General features: G+C 28.6%; 1 protein-coding gene across 1 annotated transcript in view; it reads right to left on the minus strand.

The window, feature by feature from the left end:
- Positions 1–26,663, minus strand: part of LOC123292976 — a 290,099-nt gene that overhangs the window by 132,542 nt on the left and 130,894 nt on the right. The window contains exon 6 of the mRNA XM_044873690.1: positions 7,345–7,504. Within this exon, the coding sequence (XP_044729625.1) occupies positions 7,345–7,504 (160 nt within the window). The remainder of the gene's footprint in view (positions 1–7,344; positions 7,505–26,663) is intronic.

Below are 26,663 nucleotides of genomic sequence, written 5' to 3' on the forward strand. Positions count from 1 at the left end.
TTTTGCCAAGTAGAGGTCAGCTAAGAACGAATTTTACGAAATTCCACCCACAAGGGGGGTTGCGGGGGTGTTCATGAATAAAAAATTCATATTTTTCAATTATGGCTTTTAATAGTTCAAAACTTGGGAATGTTTTAAATTACATTTAGAAATTTTTTTAACCTTCGGAGGGTAGAAAGGTGTAGCGAGAAAGTGGGAAGGAAATATCGAATATTTACAAATATACCTAAGTGGGGTATCAAATAAAAGAGCATGACGTGTACATTACAAAACTGTTATCCAACGCAAGGAAATGTGGAGGGAGGGGTGCAAGTGGGGATGCTGCCCAGCAAAGCGGGTAGTTCCCAGCTAGTTATTAATAATTCCAGACAGTTTCTGTAGTGTCTAATTAAAAGATAGTGTAGTTGTTGAAAGATTACCGATTCACATTTTCAAAAAGGATCGTTTTCATAATGCTACAATTCACAAGTGTAGTTGTTGAAAGTGAACTAATGACTTTTTTAAAAGGTGGTTTTTTACTTGTAATTGTGGGTAGTACACATTTAAAGAATAAGCTAGTGTAGCGCCACTTTCTGATAAATTGACAGTGAGTCATTCAGGCTTCCGTATGTTACTGCTAATACAATCTGAACTTTTTAGAAACATACTGAAATATAAACAAGAAAGTTATAGATTGTTGTTATAACTTTGATTTTAATTCGTTGGTTGATTAATTATATAAATTATAATATATTTTAATACGATCTTTTATTATTATTGCGTTTTCTTGAAAGAAGCATTTTTTTGAACGCCTTTTATTTGTAGGTGATTCCTTTTTTTAATAGGTTTATAGGTTTTATCACATACATAATGGGATAAAAAAAATTACGAAGCCATCATATAATGTAATCATATTAAATTAAAAAATTAAAACAACCCCTGACATAAAATTAGGTCTGATCGATTCGTGGCATCTCCAAAATGGATGAACCTTTATTTGGTTTTTTGTTATTGTTTCTTTGAAAGATAATTTGATAGAGAGTGATCTTAGCTATCTTTTAAAAAATCTGCTCATCTGCTAAAAAACTATCAACTCTTGTTAAGTTTTTATCGGGTACGACAACATAAACTTCTACTTGAAACATTACTAATAATATTTTGATCAAACTGCCTTTCAAACAAAAAAATCAAAATCGGTTCATTCGCTTAGGAATTACGATACTGCAAACATATTCAGATACATAGACACGTTAAAATTGTAACATCCATCTTTTTAGTCGGGGGGTTAAAAATACTGATAATTCTTGGAAGAATATTTTTGGTATAGAATTAAATATTCCACAAATTCATTTTCTACAGCCTTTTTGATATTTTGCATAATCTTCGAGATATTTTCTTGGCTAGAAAGAAATAGCTAGAAATGGAGAATAATCAACTTTGAAGAAAGAAACCAACTTTTGTCAAAGTTTTATTTGTAATTTTTTGTGAAACAAATTTTTAGTTGCAACAAATGCAAGAAAGAGAAATTTTTATGAGAATTTGTTGTTAATCATAAAATTTTTTGTACATTGCATTAAATGTAATAATGATATATTTGAGGTCACATTTCCTTCGAAAGCTGACGATTTTTGGTTTAGATGAAAAATGTTAGTTTTTTATGACAATGAACTTTCTAATTTAAAGTGTTATTCTATCTCTTACCGTTTTGGATCTAAAGTGACTATGAAACCCGAAGAACCAGGTCCAGTCTGATGTCAGAACATGATGTGTCCCATCAAACTATGCAACTTTTGTTTGAGTTATTTTTTAATCGATTATCTACAAAAGAAGCTTGTAGCCATTATTGATTAAAATGACCCACTCTGTATATAAATCAATTGAAATTTTCTTAGTTGTATCAACCATTCATTCAAAATACACAATCCTGTGTTACAAATGGTGTATTTATTATTGATGATAGGAATTCAAGAATATCAAGCAGATGAAACTTAAATTGAATTGAGAAGTAAAATCAAATATTAAGGTTTATTATATTATGTAAAGGAATTTTCATTTAAAATGATGGAAATTTTAATTTAAATTAAACAGCTTGTATTATGAGATATCATGCAATTTGTGTCATAATAGAGGATTTTTTATTTATGCTTTCTTTCACCACTTCAGATGAAGAATTCTCACGAATACAAAAGTGAAGAAGGTTTTTAAGAATGTTTACTAGTATGCAAGATATGAACGGTTAAAATTCCTAATTAAACAAAGAGGAAGACACCCATTAGTGACGTCATACGTGGTTATCGCCATAGAGATTATATATAAAACTTTGTTTTGCTAAATGGAAATGGGCAACCTTTGAATGCAATCTTTGATTGCTTATAACTTCTTCGTTTTTTAATCAATTTTAATTTCACATTCAAATTTTGTCCTGGTATCAAGTCTAGTTTTACATTTTTATGGGCTATTAGGACAATTTGACATCAAGATTATGCCCTATTAAATAATTCGTAAATAGTGGGTGGAAAAAAAGAACATTATTTAACAAAAATTTAATTATCACGATTACGTAGATATAAACCAAAACGTTTTTTCTCAAAATAGCGGAATTTCGGCTTTCCAAATTTGTAAGAATTCTGTTTGTGATACTGAACCTATCTATATAAATAATGACTCCTGTAATTTAGTGCATTATGGACAAGAGTATCGAGCTTTTTGTTTCTCTTTATTACTCATACACAAGTTGTTGTATACACAATTTAAAAGTTCTATCATTTTAAATGTAAAATCCTTTATAAACACTCTACTAAGTAAGGATATGTCGTATGTGGTATGTAATATGTAATGTAATTTAAATATAAATTGAATAATTAATAATTAATACCACAAGCGAAATGTTATAAAATCTATAAGATACATTTATAATTTATGTTGGAATTATTTATTTAGAAACTAAAAAATATACTAGTCATGTGTTTGATTATAAAAGTCAAATTGTTAATTTGAGTTCGATCCACATGATTCATCCAATTAACTTCCCAGATTTACCTTAAACACTGAAATATTTCAAAAATATTTTTTTTTTAAATTATTCAAACTCATGATATTCGATATTTTTAAAAAGTAAAAGTGGATAAATCATCGTTTAATCGTTTTTCTGAAATGTTAAAAAAGATGAAAATTTACATTTTCTTAAAATTAAAAGAATTATTTCTAATTTCAGTTTTCTCCTCACCCCTAACACTCTAATTTCTATGTGTCGCTTTTTGGAGCAAATCTTGTTGGTATTAAACAACGATTGTTATCTCCTGTTATTTATGAAAAATCATGAACAACAAGTGAAAACAAACAATTGACTGAGTTAATTGTTGAAATACCATGTATAGTCAGTGTTGATTTCTTTATCACATTACACATACATACATGTGACACATACATAACTGATAATCAAGTAGTACATATTATAAAATTTCCGCCTAATTGGCGCCCTCACGGGTAAAAAATAATGTTTACGAAAAAATGTTTCAAACAAAAGTTGTTTAATTTTTGATAAGGAACATTTTTTACATTTAAACTTTTGTTCTATCTCTAACGGTTTACAAGATGGGTCCTACGGACCCAAGACCCAATTGACCAATGATGCTCATTTACGAACTTGATCTCACTTTTTACGTCCTGAGTACGCTGTAAAAATTTCAGCTCGATATCTTTTTTCGTTTTTGAGTTATCGTGTCCACAGACGGATGGACGGACGGGCAACCGGAAATGGACTAATTAGGTGATTTTATGACAAAATTTTTTTCTTAGCATCATAATTTTTAAGCGTTACAAACTTGGGACTAAACTTAATATACTATGTATATTTCATATATACATGGTATAAAAACTAGGAACGATCAAATATACAGACATTATCACAGACATGAATCTAAAAGCGGTGGTAATACGTTGCATTTTTAGTTTTCCAAGATTTTTTATTTCGAAAATCAAGCGTCTAGAGAAAAAATCACAAGAAAAATCTTTTGCTTAAAATTGAAAAAAAAAACTTTATACTTTGCCAACAAACTCCCCCCCCCCAATTCCTTGTTTATCTTTCAATTTGTCTCATTAACGAACTTGACCTTCCAAATGCCTTCTTGATACCATATTTTATTTAAATTGGACTTAATTTCGGTAATTTTTGATATCTATTAGGTAAGATTCGTCTAATCGTCATTTGAAGAAATTTTGAATGAACATTTGAAGAAATTTTTTCTATATTCCATCATCAGTACAAAAGCAATATTTTCTACGTTACCTTCGGCAATTCACCCATAAAATGCAATAGATCAGTCTCTCAGTCAATTCATTATTATTTTGCTACGCCTGTCTACTATTCAGGTATTTTCAAGTTTTACTTATCTTAATACCTTAAAAATTACTTAGTAAAATCGAGAATTGAAAAGTGTTTTAAGTTTAAACGACTTTGTGCACAAAATCAGTAATATAATTGCAAAATTATTATTTTTTATGCAATGATTTTGTATAGCAAGAAATTTATTTTTTAGAAAAAAAAATTTTTTTTAGCTTGTTTAATTTTACGTTCATTTAATACAAACAAATATCTGTGAATTTATTTTTAAAGTGAATTTAGTGACTCAATGCCGGATCTTTATAGAAATGTTGTAAAAAAGAGAGTGTAAAGTAAAATGGTCAAATCAATTTATATAACATGTTCTCTTTATTTGCGCTTCCACCATAATTGGAAAATTAATTTGTTTGATTTAATTTATGTGGACCGAAAGGTACTAATTAAGTTACTCTTAATTTGTAGCAGTAGCTACGACACTTACATACCTCCAGTTCTTTTTTTAAGTTATCGTGCTGTCAATGTCTTTTATTTCAAATACACGAAAAAACTAACTTAAAAAAAACGATAATCGAAAAGTTTGATTTCATACAACATTTCCCAGATGGTTAAAAAGCCTATAATTTTTGTTAAAAAATAAAATTTTATGTATAAAAAATTCGTTTATTATACATTCAATAATTGAAGTTTAATTTATGTTGTATTATCTTGAGTCAAGTTGATAGATAATATTATTGATGTCAATAATATAATCCGTTTATATTATAAATGTGAAAGAAAGGATGTTTGTTTGTTTGTTACGCTTTAGAAAAATATAGATATTTAAAAAAAAAATTAAATTTATTCTGACATTAACTATTTTAAATTTTTACAGAAATCTTTAATTAATGGTTTACAATCACTGATAATCATTTTGAACCATAAATTTAAGATTTCTGTAAAAATTTAAAACAGTAAATGTCAAACAAATCGTGGCAACCTTTTCTGATATTCTCAATCAATTATGACTATTTTACAATTTATAAAATAGAAAATTGTGCATATCTTTTAACTGTGTAAAACAATCCCTTCAAGTGTTATGGAAGGGGGATAAATGAGATCATGATAGGTGGAGGATTTAAAGCGGTGAGTTTTTACTTTTGAGCCCAATGAAGCGGATGGGTGTCATGATAGTATATGTATATTTTGTATCAATAAATTATTAATAAAGTATACAAAGTTAAAATTAATAATATTATGATAAAATTATTCACATATATACATACACTTACTCAATATATGTACCTAAGCACTAGGGTCACGAATAGTATTTGAGAATTATTTGAAGGTAGTTAGAAATTTGAGAATCTCTACCCTAGACCTTTTTTGTAATTTTTAAATTGTCGGGTGATGGACATTTCGTTGTTTTAAATGTATGGCAAAATTATTTTTTGATTTTTTATGCAGTTGTCTTTATATATGCCTTATTAATTAATTCGAAGAATTCCGCGTAGCTAACAGAATTTCGCAACCGTTTTGAAATGACTATCAAATACTAAATCTGAGCCCGGACCATGTATATATTTATCTATTAGAATATAATTAATTATGCGGTTTGCGTTCCTATCATATTTAATAATAAAATGGATTTACAATTTAATTAATTCAATATATGAATATCTAATATAATTGTATTATAATTATTAATAAATACTGAAATACTAGTAATATTTAGCAAACAATGACACTCGTCTACAATACTTGAATTATTTTATATCACAATTATTTAGCATAATATGTATTGGGTTCAAATCATAAAGTCAAATAAGTTAGACTCATTTTAGAGACATTGACACCAAATTTTAAATTAAAATTTCAGGTCAAATAAAATTATTGAAAAAGAAAGTAAGATCGCTTTTATAAACCTTATTTTATTTTTTATAGTCTTATTTTCTTAAAATCATTTTCGAATAGTTTTTCATGAAAATCAAAAAGCCATATTTTGCAACAGTTCTATGAACTTCATTTTGCAACAGTATATATCCTGTTAAAAGTTCCCATAGTTACTCAGCGATAGAATACTCTTCGATGGCAAGCGCTATGCTCATCATTAACCCCTCAAATTTTACGTACTTCAATAGTTTTCTTTATTTTTAACTCGAATAAAATCATTTTTCTAAGTAGTGTTGAAAAAAAATTGTAAAATTGGATTAAAAACTATAAATCGTTTCGCCTCTGAACCAACATTATCGTTGTAATGAGGTCCCAATTAGTCTTAAACCACTTTTTTGCTAAATTAAATAAAATTTCAAACTCTCCCCAAAAGAAAAATGGGAATTATTATTTTTGAGCCATTATTATTTATTTTCGAGCAACTTATTTTTGTAATGTAGATCCTAACGCAGCTTGCCATGATGAGCAGACTGATAAAAACCGTCACGTAACAAAATGAGATACACTCTATGTGTGCGTGTGTGCTCTATTCATGGCAACCACCTTATTTTATCCTACTTTGTATTATTTTTATTTATTATAGTACATGAATTTTGCATTTTTGTACTATTTATATCCAAAACTAGTTACGGAGATATGCATAACTAGTTTTGGATGTAAAAAGAACAAAAATGGCAAAATTCGTGTACTATAAATATATGCGTCTTGGAGCACTGACTACTTGATTTGTTTCTGTACAGCTTCGTATGGAACTTCGTTCCTAACAGGGGTCCCACGTACACAATCTTTATTGTTGTTAAATATTTTTGAATGAGATATTAAGTCATAAGATTAATTTCTTATTTATCCATAGATATTTTTCTTATGAAATCGATCTAGAGTTTTTAAAATAGCATGAAATACTGAATAAAATTTTCGACAAAACTCAATGTATAAAGTTTTTGTAAAAAAAACTTTAAAACTACACGTTGAACAAACTTTTGTTTTAATTTATTTTTTTTTACCATAGAAACAAAAATAAAACTAACATTTTAGTTTTATTAAAACAGTTTAAAAAATGTTTTGTTAAAAAGAAAAAAAAGAAAGAAACTTACATCGAACACGTAGGAAAATTGGCATTGAAAGTGTTTCACCACGATCATTTACTGCTAGACAGGTGTATGCTCCACTATGATGACGTGTCACTTTTTGTAGCACCAATGAATGTGTACTGATGATTACACCCAAGGACATATTTTGTGTTACCATTATACCCTAGAGTAAATAAAACAGAATATATATAAATTTATGTATGTACAAGGTGTTTGAGTTAGGTATAGATAGAAGGATACTAGCACTTCTATATCAAATTTTTATCCAAAAAAATCCTTTATATTTTTTGAACTTGATGTACCAATCATGCAAGACGAATCTAAAAGTGGCGTTAATTATCGCTTTGATTTTATTTTTAAATTTGCTTATCATACAAATGTCAATTTGATTAAAAATAACCGAAAAAATTTCTAAAGTAACAAAATATAACTGGCGAAAGTTTTTGTCGTGAATAGTAGGGAAGGGGGCAGGGAAATTACTGCACTTAGAAAAAAATCGCTACCAATAAGTTTTGCAATAACACATTAAAATGACTTAAGCTTTCATTAAAAAAATTTCCATCGAATAATCATGAATTTGGTGGAGTAACAGACTGTTGAAGTAAAAATGAAGTTGCTTTTTAAATAGTTGTACTATATATATTTTCGCAAATACTTTTTAAAAGTAATTAAGCAAAAATATTTTGTCTAAAAGAGACGGTATAAGGTCGATCTTCACCCATCTGATAATCAGATTAATCATTATAGTTTTTCTTTGAACATTGATTTTTTCTATGAACGGTTTTTTGGTGGCAAGTCTATACCATTATTTTTGTAATTAAATCATCTTTCTTCTGATACCAATTTCGATCGGCTAACAGATCGGTGTAGTTACCTTTATTTACTTAGACATGTTCATTCCCCATGAACATATGTATACTCTATGTCATTAAAAACGCTCGAATTAAAACATTCTAAGTGTTACTATTATAACATAACATATGATGAGTACGCTTAGAATATTTTAACTATTATGATTTTAATGGAATCAAGTATATATGGACAGATCTACACCGATCTGTTGAAATTGGTATGAGAAGAAAGATAATTTAATTTCTAAAATATTGTTATAGGCTTGCCTGCAAAAACCTGCTCATGGAAAAAGTTGATTAAAATTAATTTAATTACAAATAATTAAAAAAATTTCATAAAAAATATGGCTTTAAACATAAATTGTTAATTTTACAAAAAATGAGTTAAATTTTTGTATATTCCACCCTTGAATCGGATCCAAAAAGCAACGGAACTTTTAGAATAAAAATTTTATGTAGAATTGCTGGTGTTTGTAGTTGTCTGGAACATCCTGTAAACAACTTATTTAGCATTTATAATTGTGAAAAAATTAATTAAGATGAAAGCTTTAGACACTTACTTGTATGATAAAAATAATCATAATTTTTTATTTTTTTATAAATGATATAGAAATTTTTAATGATTTGTATATTTTATGTTATCATATACTAGAATTATTATTATTATTATGGCAGTTCATTCAATACCAGGTTACTAAAAAGCATACACATATTTTAACTTCTTAGACCTTTGGATGTAAGGAATGAAAACTGTTATTTTTAAACCCTTTGTTAACTTAAATATTAATTTTACTGTATTACCAAACTTACTATTGTCAATCGTCTAATATGCATGCAAAAACGATCATGAAATTTTCACCTTCTAGTGAGCCATTGGTCTATGACTATGTTTCACTAAACGATGGAAATTCAGATCGAAAATATTCGAAATAGTCACATTAATTACAACATTTTTGTGCCGAGTGTGTTAACATACATATGCCGTGTATTCTCAATGAAATGCGTTCATCTGAATGAAACCACAAATAGCGTACTTTCGGTAGTGAAAAAAGTTAAAATTTATGTAAAAATAAACTTAAATATTCTGATTTCTAGTCATAAAAGCACATTTTTCTTTTATAATATTAAAATTAAAAATCGTAATTTTGAAACTGTTCCTATATGAAGTGACTTAAAACGCGGGTAAGCCTGATGTGATGCCATATCGGTATGAACCATAGGCCATCAGATAGCTTAGTGTAGACAGCTGGGTATAACATATCCATAGATAATCAATATTTATAATTATAATAATTAGTTGTCTATGAATATATCTATCTGAGTTATTTCGTATAATGATACCGATATTATGTCACCAAATTGGATGCCCGCGTTTTTGACTGTTTAAAAAAGGTTTAAATTTTTTTTTATGATTTAGCAAGAAAGCGTGTGTATTTTCCTGAAATAAATTTTTGGTGGCTTTTTATTAGCAAAATCAACATTTTGAATTACTTTTTCAAATATAGTAGAATACCCTATTTTAAATAAAACAGGCTTATTTCTATTTTTTCATCGATAAACCGGGATGTGAGAAGAAGCAAAAATAAATTATATTAAAAAATATCTAATAAAATTTTTGAACACTTAGAGAATATTCCATTATTTTGCTGCTGATTTAAATTATTTTTTGGTATAGACTTATAAAAACTGTAATCCTCAAGATTCTTTTCCAAATTATCATTTCAATCTTTTTTTATTTTAGGGTTGTTTAGATGGGGCAAGTCTAATCATGTTTGACGAAAATCTGAACAGTACCATTTTAATAAAATCAGCTCTTTCCTAGTTACGTTAGGATGTGACGAATGATTAATTTGGACGCACTGAATTTGAAACGTATAACTTATTCGCAGTGATTATTTGATAACAATACAGAGTTTTTGCTGTTTTATGTCGATTTTTTTTTTCAAAATACAATTTTTAATTTTATAAGTCAGTTATACATTTTTAATTTTGTAATTATAACAAAGTATGACTAAAGAATATAATTAAAAAAAGAAAACTAAGTTTAAAAAAATTATAAAAAAGTATACGAAAACAAACAGAAAATGATTACGACCGTATACGACCACACATGATCGTCTACTGAGCTATTGACTTCTCTGGGAAACTCTATTACCATATTATTATAAATTATAATCTAGTATAGGTCGTCTGTAAATAATATACCTGTAGGAAAATAATATTTACTGAACGAACTTTTGTAGAAAAATTATAATTATTTTATAGACTATGTATTTTGTAGATCAGGGGTCGGAAACTTGGGCCACCCGTTTTAAGGTTTCACGCGGCGCGCCAAGCAAGATTTTTTCTGTATATTTTGTAAATCACTTCTATATTGTAAATTATTATAGACTAAGATAAGTCTATAATGAATTGAAAGTGGATTCGTTTTACCCATTTAGAGGATTGATAAAAGTTAGTTTATTAATCATCTTATTATTTATTCTATTTTATGATCAGCAATTCGTTAAGTAATTTTCCTTATACAAGGTTTTCCATAATTCATTTCAGAACACTTGACTTGAAAAATAAGCTTAATTACACGGAGGAAAAGGTTCTGTAGCAAATTTCGATCTGAGACCTTGTTTCCGAAATAATTAACATAATAAATTTAAAAAATTTTCAAATGACAGACCGCTTAGCAATATTAAGAGGTCTTTATCGTTGCATATAATTATCATATTATCTATCTCACTTTTATAAATTTTCATTAAACAAAACCCAGTAACCTGTGTGAATTATTACATACCATGGTAATTACAGGGTGGGATTCAATAAAAATTAAAATGTGAGGTACATAATTTGATGATAAAAGATGTGCTTTTCGGATTCTGTTTATTCAGTTTTTTCCAGTTTTTTTATTACCATTAAAAACAGCTCATCTTATTCTGCTGAAAACTATTCAATAGTCTTAAATACGCCATTACGCGTCGTATAAGCCTAGTCACGTGTTAATGTCATAACTGGTTCGCGAGATAATCAAGGGGAAAGAATCCGAACGAACATTCGAACATACGTATATACGTACAAACACACACACAAACACAGACATCACATTGAAAAGGTTTGATTCGGATATTGAGGCCTTGAAACCGAGGAAATATGTAAAACTGGAGATTTTCAAAATCGGCCCCATCACATTAACTTCCTCGGGGAAGTTAATAAAGAGCGTTTTCGTTCGTCTTATAAGCTTATTTGGAAAGTCAAGATTTTTGAGACAATATAATTGCTTATGGTCCAAAGAGTCAATTTAGAGGTTTATTGAACTAGTAAATAAACCAAATAAGAAAAGAAAGGAAAACGATATTTTTTTTGTTGATAATTAGTATGCAATCAACTTTTTTTCTTTTTTTTTTTTAATAATTTGAAAAACAGTGATGCTTTTTACACCAAATACTGTAAAAAATAAAAAACCTTTTTTTTTTTAAACTTTTAAGGTTATTACTTTTATTTACTTTCATATCAAATAAAAACATATCCTAAAGGCATCATTTTAATACTATACATTTATAAAGTCGAATGTTAATATTACACCCTATATACGAAATAATTGTAAAATATACATATATATATTCGTTTTATATTTTTATTTTATTTAATATAATTGTTTTATTTAATATCGTGTGCTTTTTTAATGAAACAAAATTAAATTTCCAGGTAAAATAATATACATAAAAAAATATTTAATATTAAAAAAAATTTTGAAAATTAAAAACATATAACTGACTGGATAAGTGTATATTGCAAAGTGTCGTACCAGAGATCAAAATTCTTTTCATAGTAATTAAAAAATTATCGTTTTATTTCATATTAAATATACTTCGAAAAAAACATAACTGATCCATGGTACAGTATCATAACGTAACATGTATCAAGCCCTGATTTTAAGATCAACCACCCAATGTAATTGACGTATTGATGTATTGAAAACTCTACGAGGTTTTCTTAATAATATAATTTTCTCTGAGCCTACAGTCTCAACAACTGCTTCAAATATTGCTGTGTAGTTGAATGTAACAGAACATAAAGTACAAAGGAATGGGAAATAAATAAGTCGTATTGAAATTTTGATGGCTATGCTAAAAGTATTCAAAAATTACAAATGTGAACGACACAGGAGAGTAATCTTTTAAGATAATGAAAGAAATTAGCTGTCAAAAGCACGCTTTGAACACAATAATACCAAATAAATAAATATATAGACGCATTCTATAATCTTTTTATTTAATGAAAATGATCAGCTGAAGACCAGGTAAAAAGTTCATTTTTTAAATACCGCGACGCTGAGATCATAAAAATATTCTCGAATAGTGTTCCTACATGGATGATAATTTTGCAGATTGATGGTCATTCTGTCTATTGTATGCTATCTAGAAAGTAAACTTGGTAAAGTTCGTAAAGTTCGAATCGAATATATATATATATATATATATAATGATTTGTCCTGAATGACGGATCATTGAAACTTGGAGTATGTGTTCTTGGTATGACGTAGGCTTCCGATAAAGAAACATTTTCCGAAAAGGGGATGTAATTTTGTTTATGGAAAACCCATGTTAATAAATTTATAGACAAATATAGATCAACGCTTGCATGTTTGTCATGTTATTATATTTACAAAGTGAAAGCCTGAAACTAGTTTTTATCGTTATACAAAATATGATTATACAGATGTACGCTGAAGTTTCCAACCCGCAGATAAAGACGAGGGCAAAACCATTGTAGATAGAAATTTGAATTAATTTTGAAGATTTCTAAATAAAAAATAGTAAAATGGATTTTCTTACAAAATCAAATATCTTAGAAATAATATTTAATACAGAACTACTAATAGAGTTACGTTTCTATAAAATATCTACTAAATTTGTACTTTCCTCTCACGAACACTATGTTTCTATTCATATTTTAGGTATTCAAATTGGTATCTTATTTCTCTTCATAAAAATTCTATTACAGTAACTTTATACATTGCAGAATCCATCAAATTCGGTAGTTTTGATTTTTCGTAGACTTGTTTATGATGTTATTACAATGAATAATCTAAGTTTGTGACCTCGAGCGCCGAACGCAACTTTGTCAAAAATAGAAAAATTCGTGAAAATTTTGGATTTTAGTGATTATAATTCTAATGGACTAAACTTTTATAACTATTAAAAGATTATAACAGGACCTTTTCAGAACTACTTTTAAACTAAATTTGCCAGAGTCTTTCAAAATTTATCAATGTAACTTTATACATCAGGGATCAACAATTCATTAAATGAATCATTTATGGAATATATTGAAATGAATCATTATCACAAGCGGAGCCGTGGGCAAAAGCTAGTCTCGTATAAAGAAATATCTGTCAAAAAGCTATGGAATGATTCACGGTACATTCTAACTGAGGTACTTCAATTTACCTTACTCAATAGGTATATAAATATGAATTATTTTATTTGTTTTGCCAGCATAATTACAAAATACACATAATTTTATTTTTTTATTTTTTGAAAATCAAATAAAAAAAATTGTGATTAAAACAATTCTGTTTAATTAAATCATTTAAACAAATACGAATTGGTCGGAAAAACTACTTTCAACAAAATAAGCGAAAAATATAAAAGTGTATGTACAGGATGGTGCTAATCATTGTACGTACACCGAATTTCAATAATGAAATTCAAATTTTATACCATGTATATGAAATATACCAAGGTATACTTAGTTTAGTTCCAAGTTTGTAACGCTTAAAAATATTGATACCATGAACAAAATTTTGGTGTAGGTGTTCATAAAATCACCTAATTAGTGCATTTCCGGTTGTCTTTCTGTCTGTCTGTCTGTCTGTCTGTTGTCCGTCTGTTCATCTGTCTTCACGATTACTCAAAAACGAAAAAAGATATCAAGCTGAATATCATAGTGTGCTTAGGACGTAAAAAGTGAGGTCAAGTTCGTAAATAAGCAACATAGGTCGATTGGGTATTGTGTCCGTAAGAACCATTTTGTAAACCGTTAAATAAACAGCTTTTGTTTGAAACATTTTTTCGTAAACATCACTGTTTATCCGTGAGAGCGCATGTAATGCGTAAATTGTAGTATTATATGGGTGTAGTATTAATTGTAGTATTGTATGTATGTGTAATGTGACAGAGTAATCAACGATGTCTATATATTGTATTTGAACAATTAACTCAGTCATTTGTTTGTTTTCACTTGTGAAAATTAAATTTAGTGGTAGGTTTGTACAAACCATAAGGATCAGTTGCTACCAAAAATTATTGCATTTTTAACGATCTCATTATGCTCTACACTCTTCTTCTGGAAAATAGCTTTGATCAAACTTTCTAAAATGCGGATTTTGGAAATGCTTTTTGTTTCACTAATGAGCAATATAATCTTTTCTTAAACATTATAGCCTTACAGTTCTTCTCAGGCGAATATTAGCCGAATAATATAATATAAGCCCTCCAAAACGTGAATTGTTGCTTTTTGAACTTTGAAAATCCGTTTATTTGATTTAGCTTTGCAAAATAATATATCAGAAGGAATAAACTCGATTTGTAGTTTTTCTGTAGTTTTCAACAAGTGTAAAGAAAAACAGAAATTTGAAGCAGAAAAAGGTTAATCTGAGGAAATGAAAAATTTGAAACTTTAATTTAAAGTTTACTTTTCAATTAAAACCGTGTTTTGTTTTATAGTCGATTTGCAAGACGTAAACTGTATGATCGATCAATCGAAGTTTTAGTGAAATACTAGCAGTTAACCACCCGCTTCGCTGGACAACTGATAATTGAAATACAAAGACTGTGGCGTTAAAAAACCTCAACCTTAGGACCTTAGGAGTTATATTTACAAAAATCCGTTCTTAGTGAGCGTCTACATTATGAAATGAGATAAATTTAATCGGGGGGTATAGTTTTCAGAGATCTCGGGATGAATCCAACAGTCAGTCAGTGATATTTGTCTTAAATATATTTTGATTCTAAGAAGCAAATTACTTTGATGAATAAATTAAAATACTTCGGCGCTACACCAAGAGCATAATTATTATTTAAATGTGGCAAAATAAACACAGTGACTCCCGTTTTTATTATGTATAAAATTTGATGAAAAATAAATAATGTCGATTGATTTCCTAAAGCTATTTAAATAGTGTTTATTTTAAATTAAATGGATTAATTTAATAACAAAATATATATTTCAACAAGTGAAAACAAACAATTGACTGAGTAAATTGTTGAAATACCTTGTAAAAAAAGTATTGAATATCAGTGCATTATTTTTTAACAAATTACAAGAGTTTAGATAACCAAAACAATTATGGCGGCCTTTCGGCCACAATTTATTTATTAATTTTCGAAAACATTTTCTAGAATTTTTTTCATTTTTCAAGAATATTTCACATGGCTACTTGTAAATTTTCTCTATCTTTTATAGTTTTGGAGAAAATTGACACCAAAACTTTGTTCTAATTTGCACTCTCGCGGATAAACAGTGACAAAAATTTCTGCTCGACATCTCTTTTTGATTTTGAGTTATCGTACAGACAGACGGACAGGCAGGCAAAATTTTAGCATCAACATCTTTAGACGTTACAAACTTGGGACTTAACCTAGTATACCTTTATATATATAACATTTATACAGGGTATACAAATTTAGGGAACAAAAATTATCAATATATTATGAACACATTAAATAATATAAATAATATCAAAGATAATAAATGGGAACTCTAGGATATTTCGAAATAAATTTCGATTTTTGCCCCAATTTCCTGCAGACCGCCACCAAATTAGCAAAGAGTAACATACATAATAAGAGTAATCACGACTAGCTAATTCTTACTGATGATGACTACATGGTAGTCGAAATACGTATTTATAAAATACAAAAAACTGTTCTAGGAAATTGGGGCAAAAATCGAAATTTATTACATTAAATAGTACCAAAATGCAAAAAAACAAAATATTAAAAAAATGCAAAAAACCTCTAAAGTAATTGAAATAATCTTCGTGTTGCTGATATTTCCGTTGATTTAATTTTTTATTGATTTTACAGAAGTCTAATAGTTTTTGATTGTATATTTTCTATTTAATGATTTCATATATAATATGAAACGTAATAATGTTTATATGTTTAAGTTTTCTGTTTGAAATAATAATAATAATCATAATAATAATAATATCATATTCTATTTACAGTGCAGACAATAAGGAAGGAAATTTAGAAGCATCCAATACAACATAAACCTAGCAAGGTTCATACATACCTTTTAAAGTAAGTGTAAATGACAGAAGCTATTAATGGACTTCGTTAAGTCTTCTTCAAATAATAATAATATATGTCTATATGGTTTTGTACCGGATGTCATTACAATGATTGAACTCGCATTATAACTAGAGATGTTCATTTAAATGCTGCTTTCAAAAAGTCAAAAAGATCCGTTTTTTGATTACATAGTTTGTTAAAAACAACTAAATCATCACGAATGAAAACGATATATATTTAAACAATTTTTATACGATTTAAATAACTTATTTTTTTGGAACACAGAAAAACTTGTTTAAGTGTCTCTAAAAGTTTAGAATTCCAGCTTCGTTCACGCTATTGGTAATATGAAGCTATCGATTTAAAATAGTAGAAATCAATGCACAAAATTGTATAATAAGGTTATTCTAAACACATTTTTGATTGGCGTGAAGTTTTACAATTTTTTGAAAATCCCCTTAAATATTCAATGGCGGGAAAAAAATTATAGAGAAAATCGATTTACCAGATAAGAATGGTTAAAGTTACAAGAAAAAGTACTTTCAAAAAATTAAAGTATCCAGGTGTAACATATCCATATTTCAAATCGATAGTGTAAAGGGCTCACACTCAAACTTGTGGAAAACTTGTAGTTGATATATTTCCATGCCTATTATATGCGGCCAGCCTGATTCCAGTGCTCCGGAACGGTATAAAAAACACAATAATCATAGAGAGTGAAACAGCTGCTAGAGCGAATAAGAGCGATAAGCATTAATTACATCTTAGTACCCTGGTGATACGGGGGTTGAAGTATTAGACAGAGTCAGAGAGAATTTCATCAAGCATCGTGCTTGGAGAGGAATAATGAGATTACTGGATGATAGTGCTTGACATGATATAAGCTGGCAATATTAGCCATAACTGTTCGTCATAGAAATTAATCGTCTGTTTATCCTAGATATATAGACTTGCATAAAGAAATTCTACAAACTTAAGCAGCTAACGGAAATATGTAACTATGTGAATGCTCTCAAGAAGGTATGTTTATCCTCAACAGTCGTTGAATTATTTTTAAAACATATAAAGAATCAATGATTTTTTTAATAGAGTACTTTCGGTAGTGAAAAATAAATCATGAAATTTGATAAACTTGTATAGAAATATACTTTAATATTATAATTTTGTTTCATCAATTTTAATCTGTATATCACGTAAACTAAAACACGAGCCGCTATGTGACAGCATATACTCAAAAATAATATACATTAATTACTAAATTGTTGATGGCTTTCATAGTATTTGTAGGTAATGTTACCAACAACTTTATTTATACATATAATAATTATGCATACACTACTGTTGTTTTTTACCAATATTACGTCACCAAGATGACTGACAGCGTTTTTGCGAGAATAAAAAAGGTTTAAAATTTAATTTAATTTTATGCCAAGAAAGCGTGTTTTTTTTGCCGAAATTTATTTTTTTGTGGCTTTTTATTAGAAAAATCAACATTTTGAAGTATTTTTTCAAACATAGTAGAATACCATAGTATTTTTAATGCAGTAAGCCACTCTATCTTTATATGAATCGAACCATTTTAGTATGTGAGTGTATACATGTTTAATAGTAAAATGTTTTCTTATTCCCCTGTTAAATTTGACGTTTGTTCCAGAATGTTTTGTTGTTTTCGTTAGCTTTGCTAGCTTCAACTGATTATTATGAAAATGGTTAGATTTTGCTGTGTATGTAAAGTATATGGAATTATGTGTTACTGATTGTCTTCTTAACTTTAAGTAAGTTTATTCCCAATATGTAATATAATATGTCTCATATAATATAATTTAGCGGATGTTTAGTTTTCATATACTAGGAAATAGTTATAAATTTTTGCGATTCAAAGAATAATGACATAATATTAAAAATACTTCGAAAAGCTTCCATATTTAATATGCATTGGTCACAATATTTTACTAATGCTATAAAAATCTGATCAAATTGAATTGTTAAAAATAAGGCCATGAACTTACATTGGAAAACTTACTGAGGACGGTCAATCAGTTAATATGGATGGCTGTCATAAGCCGGATTTAATCTTAAGATGTGAAAACAAACAATTGACTGACTGAGTTGTTGAAATACCATGCATAGACAGTGCAATCGTTTGTTTTTTTACGTCATTTAAGTAAAGAAAGATAGGCCCTTCTCTAACACACAAATGCAATACGTGTAAACTATATGTTCCTAACCTTACTTACGCCTTCACGGGTAAATAGTGAGGTTTACGAAAAATTCTTTCAAGCAAAAGTTGTTTTTTTATTGTAAGGAACATTTTTTACATTTAAACTTTTGTTCTATCTCTAACGGTTTACAATATGCGTCAATTGACCTATGTGGCTCATTTACGAACTCGACCTTACTTTGCATGTCCTAAGCACGCTATAAAAATTTCCATATTTCTTTTCGCTTTTGAGTTATCGTGGTAACAGACGGACAAACGGAAATGAACTATTTAGTTGATTTTATGAATACATTTATCAAAATTTTGTTGGCAGCATCAATATTTTTAAGCGTTACAAACTTGGGACTAAACTTAGTATGCCTGGATATATTTCATATATACATGGTATAAAAATGCAATAGTGGTCCATGGAATAACTAGACCGTTAAAAGAGTGGATGGATGGTAACTAAGTTCATTTATGCATAAAGTTTTGTTTTATATTACTGTGGTTTCTTTATATCTTTCTATTCACTCAACGAATGCTGAAACTAAGTCGAATCGTAGTTCTTAGTTCTACTCTAATTCTGTCGCATAGCACATGATTTTCACAAAGACCTGAGTGGTAAGCTCGGTATTCAATTTTGATATGATTTATGCCCATTTACTTCTTCTTTTGAATGTGGAGAAAATACGAATAATTTTCATATTTAATTTTCGGTTTAAATTCACTTGTACTCCAAGTATCAGCGGTTGACTGGAATTAGGTAATGGTTACTAGTCTGGTCGAAAATCAGTACATTGAACATTCCAAATGAAGTTTCGTTTAAGATATCATAATTTTTAATTCTTAAGATTCTTTAAATGATGTTACTTCTTGTGAAAAACTTAAAAAAACGGTCTGCACTTGATCTAGATATTCATTAGTTATGGAGCCATCCTTTGGTACCTACCATAAATATGCATTACCATTATAAATGGACCACCTAGTATATTTGCGATAAATATTAATCATATGCATGTATAATTTTATTGTTTATCCGATGTGCAACATACGGTGAGTTAAATTTTCCTATACTTTTTGAATGAAAACAGAACTTCTATTTTCAAAAATAAAAGATGTAACATAGATAAAATAGTTACAGTGTTACTTTTCAAATGATCCTATGGTAACAACACAGTACTTTGTACATTTAGCTGGTTAATTTACCTGGTTTATGTTTCACAAGAATGACATTTTGACTAAATAAATATGATACAAAGCTAGTCTATTTTTTCAGGATCATTTAGTTCATTAAATTGAACTAACTCAGTTAGTGCTTGGAGTTTATAAACTAAAATAAAATAAATTTAAAAGTTAGGCTCTAATATTATAAATTAAAATGATAAAATTGGGAATTAATCGATAATTTCAAATTTTCCTTTTCAATAATAGGGTTATTAACAGTGTTTAATCATAGACTGCTTGTATATTAGGACCGGTTCATAAATAATTAATAAGACAGAGAAAGTTCTTAATTGGAATTAATTGGAATTGTATTAATTGTAAGTCCTACATGTAAAAAACATAAGTTTTGAATAATTAATTTCGCGTGAACCGTAGAGAAAATTAATTTGAAACTTTAACAGAAGCCTTATAAAAAATTCAATAATTACATACAAAATTTTTGGTAGCGCTTTCCGTTTGGTTCCGAAAATCCTTAACCGAATAATTAATTATTGTAATGGTCAAATCTGGGAAAAACTGGATTATATACCAGGATAGCTCCGTTTATTTCTTTAGATAAAAAAAGGTAAAACTGAAATCATTATAGATCTAGATATGTCTTAGTAGATGTACACTTGTTCGTCTGTGTAAAACAACTTACATCACAATTGATGTACAGTAGTTTATCTGTGTATATCATGCAGGGTGCATCAACGCACGTAATCGTACAACAGTGTTGGTCTACATTTAAATCAACAGATGTAGTATAATAGATCAATACTGATGTACCCTTATGTACAATGATGAAGGATAGTGCATCTGTTGATATAAATGTAGATCAACACTGATGTATGCATATGTACATTCATTTCCTCTGATGTACATAGATGAACTACTGTACATCACTTGTAGATCTGCACAGACGAACAAGTGTACATCTAGTAAGATATAACTAGATCTATAATTATCCTAGTTTTACTCGTTTTTTGACGAAAAGAAATCATCGGAATTCTCCTGATGTATAATCCAGTTTTCCAGACAAATTTCACAACCTTTTTAAAGTGCTTATCATACGATAATTTATGATTTTTCAATGAGTGTTTGTAACTCGCATAATATATATATTACGATTAAAGCTCCATGTAACAAAACAGATAGCATAGTAGTATAGCTGAAGCAAGTTAAACCGCATCAAACAATGTATAAGTACCATATATATGTATATTTGCAAATAGATTATAATTATTAACAAAGGATTTTAGTAAGGAAAATTAAATATTATAGAAAATAATATATCAGTGTTTTAGAGAGTGAGTTTGTAATCAACAAAAACAACAACAACAACAATAACAACAACATCAACATGAATGAACGAAATGAACAATAACATGAAAACAACAGGAACACATGTCGATATCAGATAATGAATTTATTTTCTCTTTGAAAATTCAAAGGTCATTTTTCCATAATGAATAATTTTATGAAAACATTATCAGAACCACTTTAGATTTATAAATATATTTTACTAGGATTCTGTATTATATAACATCATTTTTTGATGTAATACTTGTTAATATATTAATTATCTTCATAACAAAAAGTAGTCTCTTGGTGTACAGAGTATAGTGAAAAGACTCAAATATATACATAGCATTTCTAGATCTTAACAGAGTCCAGATTTAAATTGATTTTACTCGTGATTTATCACGTCGGCGTTACAAAAAAAGGTTTGTTTTGGTTTATTCTTTATCAATTACTAGATGTACCCCCGCCACACTTCGCTGTGGCACGTAATGGTTGCATGGAAATAGATGAGAAGTATCCGGTAAACTTTATTAAATTTGAGAAATCCCCGATAAAAAAGTTCACAACTTTTAAACGGCTGAACTGATTTTCTAACAGTTTCATTCATCTCTACTCTTCCACCGTATCCCCTTGCGTCGGGATGGCAGTTTTGTAATGTACACGCCATGCTTTCTTATTTGATCCTCCCTCGCGTGTCCATGACAGGAAATTAAAAATTTAGTAGATATTTTTTAGAACCCCAACTTCTTTTAGTTTTGTATCAAAATTTTTAAACTGTATTTGCTTTAAAAATCTGTTAAAAATTCAAGTTTCTATCTTCAATGGCTTGCCAATTTCTACCCATTCGAACTTTACATATATAGATTTATAGCCATATAGTTTCAAATTTTTCGTACGACGATGAAACATTGTTTCAAATTTTCGATTAATATAATTACATTCCTATTATACTGCTTGTGAGAATAATAATTAAAATTATCTTTTGTAAATATTATTAACCATATTTAAAAAAAAAAAAAAAAAAAAAAAAAAACAAAAAACAAAAAACCTAGTAACACGATATTAACAAACGTTGATTCGAAAATTATTTCAATTTGTTTTCCAGGTACAAAATTTTATCATCTCGTTCACCATCTGGGGATTAAATATGGATAAAGACCATCCTAGAAGCAGGTTATATATCGTATACAAATTTGAGCTCAATCGATGCAGAAATTTTTGAGCCCATAGGAAATACACAAACGAACATAACATTTTTAAATATAATTTATATCTATACATAAAATTTTTTATTTTTGCTCTGAAGCACCTGCAAATAACTAATTGGACAATAACGTTTAAAATTACAGGAACGAATGTGGATATCAGATAATAAATTTATTTTTCTTTAAAAATTCACAGGTCATTTGTGTCAACATTATGATTTTTAACTTAATATACAATTAATATACCATTTTTAATTCCCGAACTAAAAAAAGGGGTGTTATAAGTTTGACCGCTATGTGTGTGTTTGTGTGTTTGTCAGTCTGTGGCATCGTAATGCCTGAACGGATGAACCCATTTTAATTTGAAAGGTAATTTAACGGAGAGTGTTCTTAGCTATGTTTCAAGTGCAAGATTGGTGTTTCGTATTCGAAAAACTAAAAAATTGGCAATGATCTTCAAAATCGATTCAGTTTGAACCATTTATGACATATAATTTTAACATATAAAATTGTTATGGAAATTGAATGGTCAAATAAACCTGGCTCCATTCATTTCGAAAAGTAAAATGGTAAAATAATTAAGTAATTTAAAACAATAATTCAAAAAAACAAAGTCAACTCAAATATTTCAATTTCAATTAAAATATGACCAAAAAAATGATAGCTCTCTAAGTATCCTTTTCATCTCATCTGATGTCCTTAGCCATCTCTTTGATATTGATTTAAGAAGGAATGTTAAAAGTTTAAAGTGTTTATCTATACGTTTGCGTGATGCTCAGTGGCATCATAGCCCCTAAAAGGTTGAGCCGACTCGATTAAGTCCATTTTACAGCAAAGTTTTCACAAATCGGTTTGCCAGGAATAAATCGCATTTGTCGGAAGTTTCTTAAACTATATAAATGACACTTATTAACTCCATTATCACCTTAAAGATTGATATCCTATGGATATACAGAGTGTAAGTAACTGGAACACACAAATAAACTTAAGAAATTTAATTGAATGAAGAAATGATTTTTGGGCTCAAATGAAGGCATTTGAAGAGCAAGTTAATAATATTTTTATTAATTAATATATTTTCATACAAAACCATTTATGATTTGATAATAAATATGACTACAGTTGATCGATTTTCTTACATAGTATAAAATATGTTTTAAAATTAATTTTGATTAGGTCTTCTATTTAATTTATGTTTATTGATGTGTGCTCTTGTTTGATTTAAATAAATTGGATACTTTTGAACTGTGAACTCAATATCGACTAATATATCTTCATACAAACATACAATTATAAATATTATATATACTACCTTTTTTATATTTTTTAATTACTTTTTTAATTATTTATGATTTTAATTATTTATCAATATTAAAATTTGAAACATGATATTTATTTTAAAATATTTTTTTCAAATGTTGCCGTGCTGCTATTGGTGAAATATTTGATACAGGTGTACCATGAATAGCTGGTGAAATTTTTTAAGTAATAAAATGATTTACTTAGAAATCAGCTAACAAAATTTTCAACAGAAATAAATAAATTTATTTATTTTTATTAATTTGAGAAAAAGGATCTCTATAATCCGAAAAAGTATAGAATCGCTATCTCTATACAGAGAATGTCTATACACAGTCGATTTTTTCACCAACTATCCGGTCTAACCAATTTTTTTGCTTTTCCTCTCTGAATGAACTGTCGATAATAGGCCATTGCTCCAAGACCGTAAGAAAGGGTCTGAGGGGAATGGTGAAGCCGACGAGAAGAAGCCTAAAATGAAACAAAGTTATCGGACGTTAGAATTTGGAGTATCATTTGCCAAGCTTATCCTGTAAATTAATAAACTTGTGATACTGCAAGGCATTAATGTTCGGCATATAACCGGAGGCGTCCGAAAATAATCTCCCTTCTTGGTGCCTCTATATATAACTTTACAGCGGCTACTACAACTGAAAGGCAAACATACTAAGCTGAACGCTTAACAGAACACCATGACCACTACAGGAATTGACACAGTGTTGAGGAGGAATAATCGATGACTTGACGCTGACATCTTTTGACGTGAAATTTCTCGCCCTGTTCTCAAACAACTTTGAATTTTTTTAAAAAGTGGTGACTAGTTTATACATTGACCTTTCTTCAGGTATCATAGTAGGCCATATGACCTAGATGTCAGGTATCACAGTAGGCCACACGTGAGCAGCCGCTTAGCCTAAAATCTATGAACAGGCTAAGTTAAAAGGCGTTTGCAGATCGAAAAATTGCCTTAAAAACAACGCAATTATGTTGATATTGCTCCAGATAATATCTCGATTGCTTTTTTTTTTAATAATAAAAAGAAGAAAACAACTTCATTTACATTATTTTAATGGATTAATTCTGTTTTAAATAATCAAATAATTATAATGTAAAAATAAAACATCGAACCTTTTTGCAGTAAAAACCTGAGTCTTAATTTATTTTAAAATTTTAACTATGAATGTTCTGCACATGAAAATATAATTTGAAAAGAGTTTTCATAATTTATCCAAGTATCAAATGATTGTAAGTCAACCATATTTGATACATTTCATTCCCGTTAACATATAAATGTTTACGTACATGGAAGAATACACTCCGTTAATGGGAGTTTTTTTGTTCTCCCACAAAAAGTTGTTTTTCTTCCATATAGAATAAAATTATCTTATTCTATCGACTAAATAAACCATATAGGCAAGAACACGGGCTCGATATACATTAAATTACTATTAAGTATAACTAAAGTCGAATGAATATGCTGGAAAATATTGAAAACCTGCCAGAGAGACCGGTTTTTGAACATTTTTTTCACGTGTTAGTTAGACCTTTAGGAAAATTCAATGCCACTTACCTTTACCTTGATTTAAAAATTGGGAAAATTACTCTCTCCTCTCGAGTCACTCCAGCGAGAAACGACATAGGCTCAAGTCCAACACGCGTAAATAAAAAATACTTTTTAAAGGACAAACTTTTATTTTATATTTATTGTGTCTTCTGTTATATATCATGAGAATGTTTAAAAAGTAATAAGTCCGCCATCTTGGGCGATCCTCCATATTGAATTTAGAATAATGTCACTTAGCTAACCATGCCTGTCATCTAAGCTAAACGTGCGCGTAGTACAAGATCCGAATTAGGGTCGACCTTCACCCATCTGTTTACCGAATGAAAGTTATTTTTTATGAAATGTAAAATATTAACAAATATTCCTGTAACGGGATGCCTAAAAAAAATGGGCAAGACTATTTTTAATATAAATATCAAAACTTGGAAAGCTTGTAAACATTATTTTTGACCAATATTTTGTGACCAATCATATGCCACCGTATTTGTAACAAAATTATCTTTATTTAGATATGCGAGTCAATGAATTAATAGATGCACGTAATTACTATTTTCAACTTGTATATATGGGATAATAGAGAATGAAAAGATCGACAATTCAGTCGCTGCATATTTCTTAAGGCTTTTACTATTGTTTTATGACCAAAATTCGTTAGATATGCAAGTAAGAGAAAAATTTCAAAAAATTTTACGCTTGATATTTTCACTAAAAGTAGTCTTGACCGCATTTCTTTAGGCAACCCATTACAGGGATATTTGTTAACATTTTATACTTCATAAAAAATAACATTCATTCGGTAAGCAGATGGGTGAAGGTCGACCCTAATTCGGATCTTAGACTAAAACTTCAACTGAATCATTTGAGCAAAGCTGGCATTTAAGCATTGTGGATTTTTGGTGTTCGATTATGAAAACGAATTATAAATTCGACAGTACCACACTCTCATATGAGATTCGTGCCATTTTTGACCAAAAAACTTACTTTTTTAAACTATTTTCTTCGAGAATTTTCCTAGAATTCATCACGAATCAAGAGCCTATATTGAACAACACTACACTCCAGTACGGGATTCAGACCAGTTTTGTCCACACAACTTTCTTTTTTAGTCTTAATAGAAATATATAACATTTTGTTACGAATATTACTCTCAGGGACTTTTTTTGATGACGAATTTGTTGTTTCAACTCAACAATGCTACATTCCCGTGCGAGATTCATACAGTTTTTATAGCCTGTTTCATCTCAGTGGCTTGGGGGTAGGGAGCCTGAAACTCCTCAAATTTTCAACTGAAGGCAGAAGTTTATGATGGTGAATAATTTTTTATAACATATAATAAAGAATAGTGACTTGTTGTCCCTATTCTGAGATTGGATGTTTTTTTTCTTCATATTTTATGATATA

The sequence above is a fragment of the Chrysoperla carnea genome, chromosome 2 (assembly GCF_905475395.1).
Source record: "Chrysoperla carnea chromosome 2, inChrCarn1.1, whole genome shotgun sequence".
Taxonomy (NCBI): Eukaryota; Metazoa; Arthropoda; class Insecta; order Neuroptera; family Chrysopidae; genus Chrysoperla; species Chrysoperla carnea.